General features: G+C 42.4%; 1 protein-coding gene across 1 annotated transcript in view; it reads left to right on the top strand.

Annotated features, from left to right (window-relative positions):
- LOC112432436 (protein NLRC3) overlaps positions 1 to 16,580 on the top strand; it is a 3,307,575-nt gene that overhangs the window by 300,111 nt on the left and 2,990,884 nt on the right. The window contains exon 13 of the mRNA XM_076881152.1: positions 5,044 to 5,220. Coding sequence (XP_076737267.1) covers positions 5,044 to 5,220 — 177 coding nt within the window. The remainder of the gene's footprint in view (positions 1 to 5,043; positions 5,221 to 16,580) is intronic.

Here is a 16,580-nt window from a genome sequence, read left to right as displayed (position 1 = left end):
AAGCACATTGGGGTGACTGTTGTTGTTATTTGGAGGAATTAATAAAAAAAACTTTTATACTTGAAATTCTTTCATTTATTCTACATATTTATTCATCACTGGCTCCATAGTGTTGTTTATGTAATATGTGAAATGTTGCTAGTATTGATTTGGTGCTGTATAAATAAACATAATTAAATCAAATGTGTCTCTATAAAACCTGCCCTCAGTTATAACCCAAGTGTCAGGGCTCAATGGCTCATGAAAAGGAATGGAGTCAAGCACAGAACCAAAAAACGGAGGCTGAGTGACTTTTAACAGAAATGTATTTTACTAGATTTCTTGACGGAGAAAGCTGAATCACGGCTAAATTCAACAGCAAGCGAGGTATTATGAGAAGTGCAGAGCTGAGGCCAGAACATAAGCTGAGGCAGGTCAAAGGAACAACAGGGGCAGAATCGGGCGAATAGAAACTATCCAGGATCACTGGAACAAAGGAGATAATAATCAGAGTGGTCCACAGTGTAGTGAATGAGTCCAAGATTTAAAAACTAAGAGGTGTTACGTGGCTGCAGGTGGAGATCAGCTGGAGGAGGAGATGAATTAAATCTGGGTACAGAGTGAGATGTGGGTGCACAGGGAGGCAGGCAGGTGAGGATGGCAGTTTGCAAGAGTGAGTTTTCCCAGCAGTGGCAGGCCAGAATCCTGAGGCGTGACTTATGGCGAGAGTTGGAAGATGTATCCAGGTGCCGACTAGGGAACAGGAAAAGAGGGTTACGCGAAACAAGCTGAGGAGCACAAGACAAAATGTGAGGCAGAGAACTGACTGTGCTAAGCACACAATCTGGAGAAGGTTCATTGTGAGTGCTGCTCATAAATACTGCCGGAGTAATTGGCAACAGGTGAGGAGCAGGGAGGAGTGAGGCGGGCTCCACCCAGGGGAGGAGAGCTGATGCTGTGGAAAGTTACTCAGACTCACCCGGATCATGACACCAAGAGTCCAGTGAACTGAACACATAACCACAGTAACCAGAATGCAGTTTTCTCATTTGTGTCATTTGCTGTTTATTCATGCAGAGATTCTCACTGAGTGTCAGCTCAAACTCAAGTCAGACCTGAAGCAGAAGTTCCAGTGTGTGCTCGAGGGGATTTCTACAACAGAAAACCCGACCCTCCTGAGTCAGATCTACACAGAGCTCTACATCACAGGGGGAGGGACTGCAGAGGTCAATGATGAACATGAGGTCAGACAGATTGAAACAGCATCCAGGAAACCAGACAGACCAGAAACAACCATCAGACAAGAAGACATCTTTAAACTCCCACCTGGAAGAGATAAACCAATCAGAACAGTGCTGACAATGGGAGTGGCTGGCATTGGGAAAACAGTCCTAACACAGAAGTTCACTCTGGACTGGGCTGAAGACAAAGCCAACCAGGACATCCAGTTCATGTTTCCATTCACTTTCAGAGAGCTGAATCTGCTGAAAGAGGAAAAGTTCAGCTTGGTGGAACTTGTTCATCACATCTTTACTGAAACCAAAGAAGCAGGAATCTACATCTTTGAAGACTTCCAGGTTGTGTTCATCTTTGATGGTCTGGATGAGTGTCGACCTCCTCTGGACTTCCACAAAACTGCAATCCTGACTGACCCTAGAAAGTCCACCTCAGTGGATGTGCTGCTGATAAACCTCATCAGGGGGAAACTGCTTCCCTCTGCTCGCCTCTGGATAACCACACGACCTGCAGCAGCCAATAAGATCCTTTGTGACATTGTTGACATGGTGACAGAAGTCAGAGGGTTCACTGACCCACAGAAGGAGGAGTACTTCAGGAAGAGATTCGGAGATTCGGAGCAGGCCAGCAGCATCATCTCCCACATCAACACATCACGAAGCCTCCACATCATGTGCCACATCCCAGTCTTCTGCTGGATCACTGCTACAGTTCTGGAGTTTGTCATGAAGAACAAAGAGAGTCAAGATCTGCCTAAGACTCTCACAGAGCTCTACCTACGCCTTGTGCTATTTCACCTAAAAACGAAGGACATCAAGTATGATGGAGGAGCTGAGACAGAGTCGTGCAGGAAGATCATTGAGTCTCTGGGAAAACTGGCCTTTGATCAGCTGCAGAAAGGAAACCTGATCTTCTATAAATCAGACCTGACAGAGTGTGGCATCGATATCAGAGCAGCCTCAGTGTACTCAGGAGTGTTCACACAGATCTTTAAAGCTGATGAGTGCCACATGTTCAACAACGTTGTTTACTGTTTCATCCATCTGAGCATTCAGGAGTTCTTTGCTGCTCTTCATGTCTATCTGACCTTCATCAACTCTGGAGTCAACCTGCTTAAGAAACAATCTCCTCTCTTTAAAATTTTCCAGAAAACACTTACTGTAAAAGACTTCTACCAGAGTGCTGTGGACAAAGCCTTAGAGAGTCCAAATGGACACCTGGACTTGTTCCTCCGCTTCCTCCTGGGTCTTTCACTGCAGACCAATCAGGATCTCCTATGCATGCTGACAGAGACAGGAAGTAGCTCACAGACCAATCAGGAAACAGTTCACTACATCAAGAAGAAGCTCAGTGGGAAACTGTCTGCAGAGAAAAGCATCAACCTGTTCCACTGTCTGAATGAACTGGATGATCGTTCTCTAGTGGAGGAGATCCAACAGTCCCTGAGATCAGGACGTCTCTCCACAGATCAACTGTCTCCTGCTCAGTGGTCGGCTCTGGTCTTCATCTTACTGTCATCAGATCTGGATGAGTTCGACCTGAAGAAATACTCCCGTTCAGAGAAGGCATTTTTGAAGCTGCTGCCAGTGGTCAAAGCATCCAAGAAAGTGCTGTAAGTGAATCTATGAACAAATATGTTTAATAATGCTAGATGAATAAAAGAATATGTCTCCATTGTTATTCTTCCTCAGGCTGAGAGATTGTAAACTCTCAAAAAGAAGCTTTGAAGCTTTGTCTGAAATTCTCAGCTCCCCATCCAATCATCTGAGAGAGCTGGACCTGAGCTCGGACAAACTGCAGGATTCAGAATTGGATTTGCTGTGTGTTGGACTAAAGAGTCCTGACTGTAAACTTGAAACTCTCAGGTAAGGATACAGACTTTTTGACACTTTTTGACTCTTAAATCTGTAAGTTTATCTTGATGTGGACGTTCAAAGTCAGCACAATTTTCCTTTTAAGTTCCTGAGTTTATATTTTTGACTGTCAGGTTGTCTGGACAGATGTTTTTATTTTATTTTATTTTTTTACTTGTCCCTAAAGTCAGAACTAAACCCACATGTAGATGACTTTCTGTTACTGGAGCAGCCTTCCTGAAGACAGCAGTGTGTTTTCATGCTTTTAAAGCCAAACTCACCTTTCAGACCTGGCTTTCATTTATTATCTATTTTTGTTTGTTTATTATATATTTATTTCTACTGTTTAACTACTGCTCACATCTTTTATCCTCCTTTTTAATTGTTCATTTCTTTTTACCCAGTGTTTCTATATTGCACTTTGTATTTGTCATCTATATTTATCATGCACTACTTTGCTCATTTATTGTTTGCTTTTAATGTTATTAAATTTCGGTTCTTTTGGTATTTGTTATGGCCAAAAAGACACAAAAGTGGTCTTTTTACTTTTTAAGTTATTAAATTTGTAACTGTAGTGATTTGTGTGTGTGACAGAGAGGCACTGCCAGGGATTTTTGACACAAGTTGTTCTTGTAAAATCAGTCTGTGAAGGTTCTCAGACATCCAGGTCATCGTAGTCTAAGGAGCTTGGAAAGAAAAGCGTCTGGACTTCTTTAAGTTTCCTTGAAGATGTTTCACCTCTTATGAGAGAAGCGTCTTCAGTTCTAAGGGTCAAATGGTGGAGTGGGGCAGTCAGTGAAAGGGCAATGGTGGTGGCTCAGGGTTTGTATGTTTGGGGGGTTCAGAGGGAAAAGATGAATGCAGGTCTGGAGTTGCTGTGTGAGAGCAGGGAGTGAATCTGATCAAACATGAGTGTCATGAAGCCTGTTTGCAGTTATTTGCACTGTTTTCCACTCTGGATGTTGTTTCTGTTCAGCTGTGAGTATAAAAGGCTCCATTCTACAACCTGTTTGTGTTAGTTGTTCAATAGAAACATTATTTTGTGCTGATGTTGCACTTCTTTTATTCACAACCAAAGAGTTTTTGAAGTCTGCATCAGACTGATTTAAATGACTTTTGAATATTACTTTAAATACTTTAGATTTAAAATTCTGATAAAAGTTTAAATACAAAGATCAGTATTGTCTAATGTTTTGGCTGCAGTGTGTTTTTGCAGACAGGTATAACAGAACAGCTTTAGTGTTTAGATTGTTTAAACTTGAGTATGAATTTATACAAAATGCAGCAAGAGATTAAAAAAAACGTTTGATTATAAAATCGACTATATTGGGTTCATATCGATATCGGACATGAAAAGTGGCATCGTTCCATCTCTGCTTTGATTAGAGACACAGCTCTGTGTTTTCCAATTTGTCATTTTGAAAATTTACATTTCTTCACTGTTGAACAGCAGAAATGAGACTTTCCTGTCAGAGGTCATTTTTTAAAAATGAGGTGAATCAACCATGAAAACCATGAATCAACATGTGAACATGAGCTGATGCTGCTGAAGTGAAGTAAAGTTACAGAGGTTTGATTAGGTAATGAGTCCTAATGAGTCCAAGTCTTCTGCTGAATCAGCAGAAGACTTGGACTCATTTGATTCCAGCTTTGATATCATTGATTTCAATATGTCCATTTCTTTCACACTTCACCTTTAAAAGTGAAGCCATGTGGTTCCTGGAAGGAGAAACACGACTTTTTCAAGTCTTTGTCCTGTTTTTATGAGAAATGTACGACTTTAATGTGAAACATTCAGAGTTTTTTCTCTTGTTGTGTTTGTTTGAAGCTGCTTCCTGTTGGCTTCAGCTGTTTGGAGTTTCCATTTTCTAAACTTCTACATTCTGAACCTTCTTCAGCTCTGAACAGATGATGAAACACTGAATGATTTCAAGCTCTTTGTCTAATAAACTTACATCTTTCATTCTTTATACAGATTGATGGACTGTGGTTTGTCAGAGATCAGCTGTGATTATCTGGCAGCAGCACTGAAGTCCAACCCCTCCCATCTGAGAGAGCTGGACCTGAGCGACAACTACAACCTGCAGGATCCAGGAGTGAAGCATCTGTGTGGTTTCCTGGAGAGTCCAGGATGTAAACTTGAAACTCTGAGGTCAGTCAGCATGTTTTAGTTGTGCTGAGATGAATATGATGTGAAAGTTGTGCTGACACTAAACTGCAGACATCAGGCTGATATTATACTGATCCACACTGAGGATCTTCATGGTAAAGTCTGTTTTCTTCTTCTCTGGTTTAGTCCATTGACTGCAGCAGAACAATGTTCACATTTCAAACAGTGATACTCAACGTATGGCCCGCGGCCCACACGCGGCCTGCCCACCTTTACTGATTCAGAGAGCTGTGTTTGTGTGGGCGGGGCTCAGACAGCTCCGCCCACTCAGTTTGTTCCCTCCTGACTCATCTGCATGTGTTCTGCTTCACACTGCTCACCTCCACCAAAGACTTCACAAACATCTTCTTTCTTTGAGTCCAGTTTGTCCCACAAACACTTCCAAATCTCCTCCTCTGAGATTCTGCAGCTTCTTGCAGTGTGACTCAGCTGACTTCTGACAGACCACAGACTGGCACAGCATCCACATGTGTCTCCTTTCAAACAGGCTCTTGATGTTTCCTCCCACATCATTCTGGCCTCTCAGTCTCCTTTGTTCTCCAGCTCTGTAGCTCCATCTGATGAAGCTTCAGTTTTCCATGTTGGTAACAGTAAACTACAGCCTCTGCTGTCAGCTGGGTAACTAAACAGAGCTGCAGCACGTCTCTGCGGTGGTGCTACATCCAGCCTGCAGACGGCCGTCTACATGTTGTAGTGGTTTACACTCACACGACGTGCGGCGAAGTTGATGGAGTAAAGGTTAGAGTGAAAGAAGCTGAGGATGGGGTGTCAATGTGGAGCGATGAGGTGACCACCCTGCAGTCTACAGTAGAGAGTATGAAGGAGGAGCTGTCTGACCTGAAGGATAAATGTGATGAAGGCAGGAAGCGGAGAGCTAACATCCACATCATAGGGATCCCAGAGGGCCTGGACTCGAGCTCCTCCACGGCCGTATCCGTGCTACTACGTGAAGTGCTGGGTATGGATAAAGACGTTATTGTCGACCGCTCACACAGGAGCCCTATCCTGAGAAAGCCAGCTGGTAACCCGCACGCCGTCATAGCCGAGCGTCACTACTACCAGGATTGTGTGGCTACGCCGTGCCAGGGCCCAAGCCCCGCTTGAGTTTAACGGACAACCTATTGCAATATTACGACTGGGCGATATGACCCAAAGTTCATATCTCGATATTCTTTAGCTGGATGGCGATATACGATATATATCTCGATATTTTTGAAGCCAGAAAGTACGAACAAAAAGAGAGTTCTTAGTCAAAGCTGTGTCCCAAATCTCACACAGGCACATTTATTAACATACAGCGTAGATGTACATGAAACAATTACTCAGGAATAAATGATCAGCATTTATTAAATAATAATGCTCCATAAATAAAAGAAAACAATGTTGTTTTTGTGCATAACAAAAAGCTCACAATCGTGCAGTCAAAATGTAAACTAACAGACGCTGAGCATAATAACAAGCAGCTGCTCTGTTCCCAGGTTCTACTGCGTGACTGACAGCCTGGAGTTTGAAACCCTCTTTGTAACCGTGTCAGGAGTGGACAAACATCTTGAGAAAGTTGAGGGTAAACAGGAATGTTTCCTCTGGATGAGTCCGACTCTACCAGAGGAAAAGGGGAAAGATGCAGAGAAGACAGCGCGAATGTAACAGGTGCCATTTATGGTCCTTATACACACTCAATACAGTAATATTACGTTGAAGCAGAGTACGTATCACTCCGCGAGGCTCCTCGTAGCTGTAATGCTCCAACAATCCATCAAGCGGTGCGGCCTCGTAGCTTAGTAAAGTCGTACCAAAACATCTTTTGAAAGGTTTCTGAGCGCCGTGTACCACATAAAATCGGTTCGAGGTCAGTAAGCACAACCAGAATTCATCCATAAGGCGCACTGTCGATTTATGAGAAAATTACAGGATTTTAAGTGCAGAAAATATAGTTTATGGTTTTCCTTTGATCTTAGCAAATATCTACGCCTCTAATTGGGACGATCACAGATTTTTCACTAATGTCTTTGCGCGGCTCCCCAATATGTCATCACACAATATCATCTTTGAGGGAGACCTAAACTGCTCATTATCTGCTATGGACCACAGTTCACACAAAAGTACACTTAGTCCAAACTCAGCATGCGTCATTCAGAGCTTTCTTGATAATTATGGGCTGGCTGATGTATGGAGATTTCATAATCCTGCTTCACATCAATACTCTTTTTTTTTCTAATGTCCATAAAACATATATTTGTATAGAAAAACGTCTCCCTTTAGTTACAGAATGTGATTATAAGACTCTGGTGATTTCTCCTCTTCTTTTTTCAATGTGTATTCCTGATGCCTGCTCCAACTATCAGCCATGGAGATTCAACTCAGTGTTGTTAGCAGATGAAGAGTTTGTCAGTTACAAAAGGTCTCAAAGAGATTTTTTTTCTATCAATCAGACCCCAGAGATGTCATCATCAGTCATTTGGGAATCTCTAAAAGCATCTGAGAGGCCAAATAATTTCATTTTGTGCCAAACAGAATAGAATAGAATAGAATTAGAATAGAATTCAACTTTATTGTCATTGCACATGCACAGGTACAGGGCAACGAAATGCAGTTTGCATCCATCCAGAAGTGCTTTAGTGATATAGATATATTACAATATATATTAGCAATAATATAGATATGTGAGTATATTACAGAAATGGGTCTATTATGGTATGTTATAATGTACACGGTATGAAGTATGTTGTGAATATTCTATAACTATAAGTATGTACAGGCTGTAGTGAGTACGAGCTATGTACAGAATATGAACAGGATATAAATATGAAAAACTATACAGAATATGAAATAAATAACTTTACAGAATCTGAGATATACAGCTATACAGAAATGGGAACTATGCAAGTTGTAAACAGTTGTAGGATTAAAGATTATCGAATGTACAGAATGATTATTTACACAGAGCTAGTGCAGTTAAGATAAGTGAGGGTGTAGATAGTTTCTACAGAGGCTATATAAAGTGCTGGTGGTTGTGAGTGGTGATTCAGTCCATGTTATTATTGTGTGTTTGAGGGTACAGTTGTCCATTGTGGGTGTGTGTATGTTCAGTCCATGTTTTAACGTGGGTCAGATGTCAGGAGGCAGAGTTCAGGAGTCTGACAGCTGTGGGGAAGAAGCTGTTCCGGTACCTGGTGGTCTTAGTTCGGAGGCTCCTGTAGCGCCTCCCGGAGGGCAGGAGGGTGAAGAGTCCATGTGATGGGTGACTGGGGTATTTGATGATTTTCCCAGCCCTTTTCAGACACCGCTTCCTGTAGATGTCTTTTATGGCAGGAAGTGGTGCTCCGGCGATGCGCTGGGCAGTTTTCACGACCCTCTGCAACGCCTTCCGGTCCGAGGCAGAGCAGTTCCCGTACCAGACTGTTATACAGTTGGTCAGGATGCTCTCGATGGTGCAACGATAGAAGTTCACCAGGATGTCTGAGGACAGGTGGTTCTTCCTCAGAGTCCTCAAGAAGAAGAGGCGCTGGTGAGCCTTCTTGACCAGCTTGGAGCAGTTGGTCGTCCAGATGAGATCCTCGGAGATGTGGACTCCCAGGAACTTGAAGCTGCTCACACGCTCCACAGCCGTCCCCTTAATGTGGATGGGTGGATGTGGGTCAGCATTCCTCCTGTAGTCCACGATGAGCTCCTTGGTCTTCTCAGTGTTAAGCAGCAGGTTGTTTCTGTCGCACCACTCAGCCAGACGATCCACCTCCTCCCTGTAGGCGGCCTCATCGTTGTCACTGATGAGGCCAATCACCGTGGTGTCATCTGCAAACTTAATGATGGTGTTGGAACCATCAGCAGGTCTGCAGTCGTGGGTGAAGAGGGAGTAGAGGAAAGGGCTCATCACACAGCCTTGTGGTACACCGGTGTTCATTGTGATGGTAGATGAGCAGTGGTTATCCAGCCGGACATGTTGGGGGCGGTTGGAATAAAATAGGGACCGAGCGCCTCTCTCAGTTAGCTGATGAAATGACTAAACTACATGCTGTGTACAGCCACTCTCCTGAGCCTGTATTATATACACAGCGGTTACAATGACAAACTGAATACAATCTCATATCTACAAAACAAGCTTAGTCAAAGTTGCAGCTACGCTTATGAACATGGAGAAAAAACAGGCGAGTTATCAGCTCACCAGCTACGACTAAGAACAGCTAACCAACTATCCTTGAGATCTACAATGACCAGGGAATAAGGTCTACAGACAACCAAACTATCCTTGAGATCCACAATGATTTCAATAAGGTGTTTGATATTCCCTCCTTGGGAGAAGATGCGATCGCTAGTCTGGAGGAACCTGTCTCTAATGTTGGAATTGAAACGGCCGTACGGAGCATGCAGTCTGGAAAATCTGCTGCCCCGACGGGTATCCATCTGATTTTTTCATAAAGTTTTCTGACCGACTGAATTCACTGTTAAAATCAACTTTTGAAGAATCCTTCCTCTCACAGTCGTTGCCTCCAACAATGCATCAAGCAGTGATGTGTTTAATTGTAAAACAGGAAAAAGACCATTTAGATTGTCGTTCATGTCGTTTAATATCTTTGTTCAACACAGACACCAAGATCCTGGCTCAAGTGTTGGCCCGTCGCTTACACAAGTATTTGTCCTCCATTATTTCACCAGACGGGCTTTATTAGGCACTCTTTTTTGAACATTAGAGCTCTATTAAATATCATTTATACCCATGTTAAAGGTGATACATTGGAAACTGTCATTTGGCTTGACGCAGAAAAGGCGTTGGATCGGGTGAGATGGGATTTTTTTTTATACGCTTAAAAAATGTGTCTTTAATTTTGTATCTTGGATAAAAGTATTGTATTGCTCCCCTCTAACAGCTGTCCAGACTAACAATAATCTGCCCCCCAGGACAGGGATGCCCTCTGTCTCCTTTTTGCCATTGAACCGCTAGCTGTTGCTCTGAGACAATGTGTTGGTGTTGAGGGAAAACATCGAGGGGGTATCGAACATGAAGTCTCTCTTTATGCCGACGACATGATTTTATTTATTTCCAACCCATCGAACAGCCTCCGCAAACTTTTGGATAGACTTACAATAATAATAATAATAATATGTTTTATTTATAGGCGCCTTTAAGAGCCTCAAGGTCACCTTAATGCATACTTAAGGAATTTGGGACAATTTCTGGATATAAAGTGAATTTTGGGAAGAGCGAGGCAAAGTCTATCTGTACGACAACTGGGGAGTTTTGTGTATTTTAGCCCCTTTTAAACCCAGCTATAACAAGTTTAAGTACTCGGGCATCTGGGTGACAAGAAAACCACAAAGACTTGTATAAAACTATCTTCCTTTATTGTCGAAGCTTAAAGAGGATTTTGCAAAATGTGAGTTTTGCCTCTTTATATTTATGGTGGGAATGCAGAACAAGGAGCAAAGATGAATGTGATGCTGAATCAGCAGAAGACTTGGACTCATTTGATTCCAGCTTTGATATCATTGATTTCAATATGTCCATTTCTGTCACACTTCACCTTTAAAAGTGAAGCCATGTGGTTCCTGGAAGGAAAAACACGACTTTTTCAAGTCTTTGTCCTGTTTTTATGAGAAATGTACGACTTTAATGTGAAACATTCAGAGTTTTTTCTCTTGTTGTGTTTGTTTGAAGCTGCTTCCTGTTGGCTTCAGCTGTTTGGAGTTTCCATTTTCTAAACTTCTACATTCTGAACCTTCTTCAGCTCTGAACAGATGATGAAACACTGAATGATTTCAAGCTCTTTGTCTAATAAACTTACATCTTTCATTCTTTATACAGATTGAGGGGCTGTGGTTTGTCAAAGATCAGCTGTGATTATCTGGCAGCAGCACTGAAGTCCAACCCCTCCCATCTGAGACAGCTGGACCTGAGTAATGACTCCTCCTCTTCTTCAACTAAGAACAAGCTGCGGGATTCAGGAGTGAAGCATCTGTGTGGTTTCCTGGAGAGTCCAGGATGTAAACTTGAAACTCTGAGGTCAGTCAGCATGTTTTAGTTGTGCTGAGATGAATATGATGTGAAAGTTGTGCTGACACTAAACTGCAGACATCAGGCTGATATTATACTGATCCACACTGAGGATCTTCATGGTAAAGTCTGTTTTCTTCTTCTCTGGTTTAGTCCATTGACTGCAGCAGAACAATGTTCACATTTCAAACAGTGATACTCAACGTATGGCCCGCGGCCCACACGCGGCCTGCCCACCTTTCCTGATTCAGAGAGAGGGGACCCTGATTAACTGTGTAGCTTCTTCCTCACAGTTCTAAGTATCAGACACAACAATGAATAATCCACAGCTGACTGTCTTTAGCAGGTCAAAGGTCACGGCACACAGCAGACAGTCAGAAATATTCTAACTCTGATCATTTATCAGTTGTGACACTGTGAGACTTGATCAGAGGTGTGATCATCACAGCAGAGGCCTTTGTGTCAAAGTCACTGAGGATCAAACAGAAACACATGAAGCAGATTTTCCTCTTCTGGCTTTTTATAGCAGATAACCTTCAAAATCTTCTGCAGTCGATCAAAAACTGAAGCAAACCATGAAGCAACATGTGAACATGAGCTGATGCTGCTGAAGTGAAGCAAAGTTACAGAGGTTTGATTACAGACACAGCTGAGAGTTTGTAATCTGTCATCATTTTAAAAAGTTTCCATGGAACAGCAGAAATGAGGCTTTACTGTCAGAGGCCGACAGCACTGAACACAACAGCAGACTGGTGGCTAATAAACAGTGAATGATGCAGAAACAGATGTTTGAAGCTGTTCTTGGAGTACACTGAGAGAGAGAGAGCTGTGCAGGCAGGAACAGCCAAAGTCAGAGAGAATTCATGAGCATATTGATCAAACGTGAAGCAGAGTTTGGATCTTCTTTTGCTGCTGCTTCACTCAGTTTTGGTTGGAGACAGATGAAACCTGCAGCTTCAGGATCTGTGAGCTGTCCACTTTCAGCCCCGACGGCGTGTCCGTGTACGTGCCGTGGAGTGAACGATCCACGCTCTGTGTTTCCATCTTTGTGTGTTTAGCTGCTCTCATTTACTGTTTTAGCTGTTTGCTGCTTGTTGAAATAGTTTGTGAGCTTTAACCTGAGATTCTGGCAAAATACATTTATATTAAACATCGATTCAGGATTGAATGAATCAACATCGTTTTATTCAAATTAAAACCATTTAAATGGGAACATGAATTTTTTACAGCCGCCTCTAATGCTGGGTAATGTCAGCTGGTCCATGTGCAGCTGGCTGTGAGGCTCAGGGAGCGTCTACAAAGTGCAACACTGAAAGAACATCATCCATAAATATTGAGTAAGAACTGGACTCTCATACAGCGAGACTCAAATGCCTTTAAACATCAGCTTATCCTGCTGATCCAAGTCCAACACTGAGTTTGTAAAAACATGTTTGTCAATCATTTTGTTTGGTTTCTGAGGAAAATGATTCAATAACTTGCTGCTAATACACAACATTTCATCATATTTCCTCATAACCCTCTTTTGTCTGACCATTTGATCCCATTTGAATTTGCAATAAAGGATCCACAGAGTTTGGTGACAATAATGACAGTAGATGTTTGTGTGAAAGTGCTGGAAGCAAATGAGTGTGTGATGTTCTTTCAGTGTTGCACTTTGTAGACGCTCCCTGAGCACTGGTCTCACAGCCAGCTGCACATAGAGACCAGTGTTGTTAGTCCAGGTCAGAAGATGACTTGTTGGAATGAAAATGAGCTTGTAGTTTGTCTGCTTTAATAATGTGACTGGAAAAAGGTGTTGGACTTCAAATATGTCCATTTCTGTCACACTTCACCTTTAAAAGTGAAGCCATGTGGTTCCTGGAAGGAAAAACACGACTTTTTCAAGTCTTTGTCCTGTTTTTATGAGAAATGTTCGACTTTAATGTGAAACATTCAGAGTTTTTTCTCTTGTTGTGTTTGTTTGAAGCTGCTTCCTGTTGGCTTCAGCTGTTTGGAGTTTCCATTTTCTAAACTTCTACATTCTGAACCTTCTTCAGGTCTGAACAGATGATGAAACACTGAATGATTTCAAGCACTTTGTCTAATAAACTTACATCTTTCATTCTTTATACAGATTGAAGGACTGTGGTTTGTCAGAGATCAGCTGTGATTATCTGGCAGCAGCACTGAAGTCCAACCCCTCCCATCTGAGAGAGCTGGACCTGAGCGACAACTACAAGCTGCAGGATCCAGGAGTGAAGCATCTGTGTGGTTTCCTGGAGAGTCCAGGATGTAAACTTGAAACTCTGAGGTCAGTCAGCATGTTTTAGTTGTGCTGAGATGAATATGATGTGAAAGTTGTGCTGACACTAAACTGCAGACATCAGGCTGATATTATACTGATCCACACTGAGGATCTTCATGGTAAAGTCTGTTTTCTTCTTCTCTGGTTTAGTCCATTGACTGCAGCAGAACAATGTTCGCATTTCAAACAGTGATACTCAACGTATGGCCCGCGGCCCACACGCGGCCTGCCCACCTTTCCTGATTCAGAGAGAGGGGACCCTGATTAACTGTGTAGCTTCTTCCTCACAGTTCTAAGTATCAGACACAACAATGAATAATCCACAGCTGACTGTCTTTAGCAGGTCAAAGGTCACGGCACACAGCAGACAGTCAGAAATATTCTAACTCTGATCATTTATCAGTTGTGACACTGTGAGACTTGATCAGAGGTGTGATCATCACAGCAGAGGCCTTTGTGTCAAAGTCACTGAGGATCAAACAGAAACACATGAAGCAGATTTTCCTCTTCTGGCTTTTTATAGCAGATAACCTTCAAAATATTCTGCAGTCGATCAAAAACTGAAGCAAACCATGAAGCAACATGTGAACATGAGCTGATGCTGCTGAAGTGAAGCAAAGTTACAGAGGTTTGATTACAGACACAGCTGAGAGTTTGTAATCTGTCATCATTTTAAAAAGTTTCCATGGAACAGCAGAAATGAGGCTTTACTGTCAGAGGCCGACAGCACTGAACACAACAGCAGACTGGTGGCTAATAAACAGTGAATGATGCAGAAACAGATGTTTGAAGCTGTTCTTGGAGTACACTGAGAGAGAGAGAGCTGTGCAGGCAGGAACAGCCAAAGTCAGAGAGAATTCATGAGCATATTGATCAAACGTGAAGCAGAGTTTGGATCTTCTTTTGCTGCTGCTTCACTCAGTTTTGGTTGGAGACAGATGAAACCTGCAGCTTCAGGATCTGTGAGCTGTCCACTTTCAGCCCCGACGGCGTGTCCGTGTACGTGCCGTCGAGTGAACGATCCACGCTCTGTGTTTCCATCTTTGTGTGTTTAGCTGCTCTCATTTACTGTTTTATCTGTTTGCTGCTTGTTGAAATAGTTTGTGAGCTTTAACCTGAGATTCTGGCAAAATACATTTATATTAAACATCGATTCAGGATTGAATGAATCAACATCGTTTTATTCAAATTAAAACCATTTAAATGGGAACATGAATTTTTTACAGCCGCCTCTAATGCTGGGTAATGTCAGCTGGTCCATGTGCAGCTGGCTGTGAGGCTCAGGGAGCGTCTACAAAGTGCAACACTGAAAGAACATCATCCATAAATATTGAGTAAGAACTGGACTCTCATACAGCGAGACTCAAATGCCTTTAAACATCAGCTTATCCTGCTGATCCAAGTCCAACACTGAGTTTGTAAAAACATGTTTGTCAATCATTTTGTTTGGTTTCTGAGGAAAATGATTCAATAACTTGCTGCTAATACACAACATTTCATCATATTTCCTCATAACCCTCTTTTGTCTGACCATTTGATCCCATTTGAATTTGCAATAAAGGATCCACAGAGTTTGGTGACAATGATGACAGTAGATGTTTGTGTGAAAGTGCTGGAAGCAAATGAGTGTGTGATGTTCTTTCAGTGTTGCACTTTGTAGACGCTCCCTGAGCACTGGTCTCACAGCCAGCTGCACATAGAGACCAGTGTTGTTAGTCCAGGTCAGAAGATGACTTGTTGGAATGAAAATGAGCTTGTAGTTTGTCTGCTTTAATAATGTGACTGGAAAAAGGTGTTGGACTTCAAATATGTCCATTTCTGTCACACTTCACCTTTAAAAGTGAAGCCATGTGGTTCCTGGAAGGAAAAACACGACTTTTTCAAGTCTTTGTCCTGTTTTTATGAGAAATGTTCGACTTTAATGTGAAACATTCAGAGTTTTTTCTCTTGTTGTGTTTGTTTGAAGCTGCTTCCTGTTGGCTTCAGCTGTTTGGAGTTTCCATTTTCTAAACTTCTACATTCTGAACCTTCTTCAGGTCTGAACAGATGATGAAACACTGAATGATTTCAAGCACTTTGTCTAATAAACTTACATCTTTCATTCTTTATACAGATTGTGGAGCTGTGGTTTGTCAGAGATCAGCTGTGATTATCTGGCAGCAGCACTGAAGTCCAACCCCTCCCATCTGAGACAGCTGGACCTGAGCTCCAACTACAAGCTGCAGGATCCAGGAGTGAAGCATCTGTGTGGTTTCCTGGAGAGTCCAGGATGTAAACTTGAAACTCTGAGGTCAGTCAGCATGTTTTAGTTGTGCTGAGATGAATATGATGTGAAAGTTGTGCTGACACTAAACTGCAGACATCAGGCTGATATTATACTGATCCACACTGAGGATCTTCATGGTAAAGTCTGTTTTCTTCTTCTCTGGTTTAGTCCATTGACTGCAGCAGAACAATGTTCACATTTCAAACAGTGATACTCAACGTATGGCCCGCGGCCCACACGCGGCCTGCCCACCTTTCCTGATTCAGAGAGAGGGGACCCTGATTAACTGTGTAGCTTCTTCCTCACAGTTCTAAGTATCAGACACAACAATGAATAATCCACAGCTGACTGTCTTTAGCAGGTCAAAGGTCACGGCACACAGCAGACAGTCAGAAATATTCTAACTCTGATCATTTATCAGTTGTGACACTGTGAGACTTGATCAGAGGTGTGATCATCACAGCAGAGGCCTTTGTGTCAAAGTCACTGAGGATCAAACAGAAACACATGAAGCAGATTTTCCTCTTCTGGCTTTTTATAGCAGATAACCTTCAAAATATTCTGCAGTCGATCAAAAACTGAAGCAAACCATGAAGCAACATGTGAACATGAGCTGATGCTGCTGAAGTGAAGCAAAGTTACAGAGGTTTGATTACAGACACAGCTGAGAGTTTGTAATCTGTCATCATTTTAAAAAGTTTCCATGGAACAGCAGAAATGAGGCTTTACTGTCAGAGGCCGACAGCACTGAACACAACAGCAGACTGGTGGCTAATAAACAGTGAATGATGCAGAAACAG

The sequence above is a fragment of the Maylandia zebra genome, unplaced genomic scaffold (genome assembly GCF_041146795.1).
Source record: "Maylandia zebra isolate NMK-2024a unplaced genomic scaffold, Mzebra_GT3a scaffold03, whole genome shotgun sequence".
NCBI lineage: Eukaryota > Metazoa > Chordata > Actinopteri > Cichliformes > Cichlidae > Maylandia > Maylandia zebra.
The sequence above is the reverse complement of the archived record's forward strand: the minus strand, read 5'-3'. Positions and strand labels throughout refer to the sequence as shown.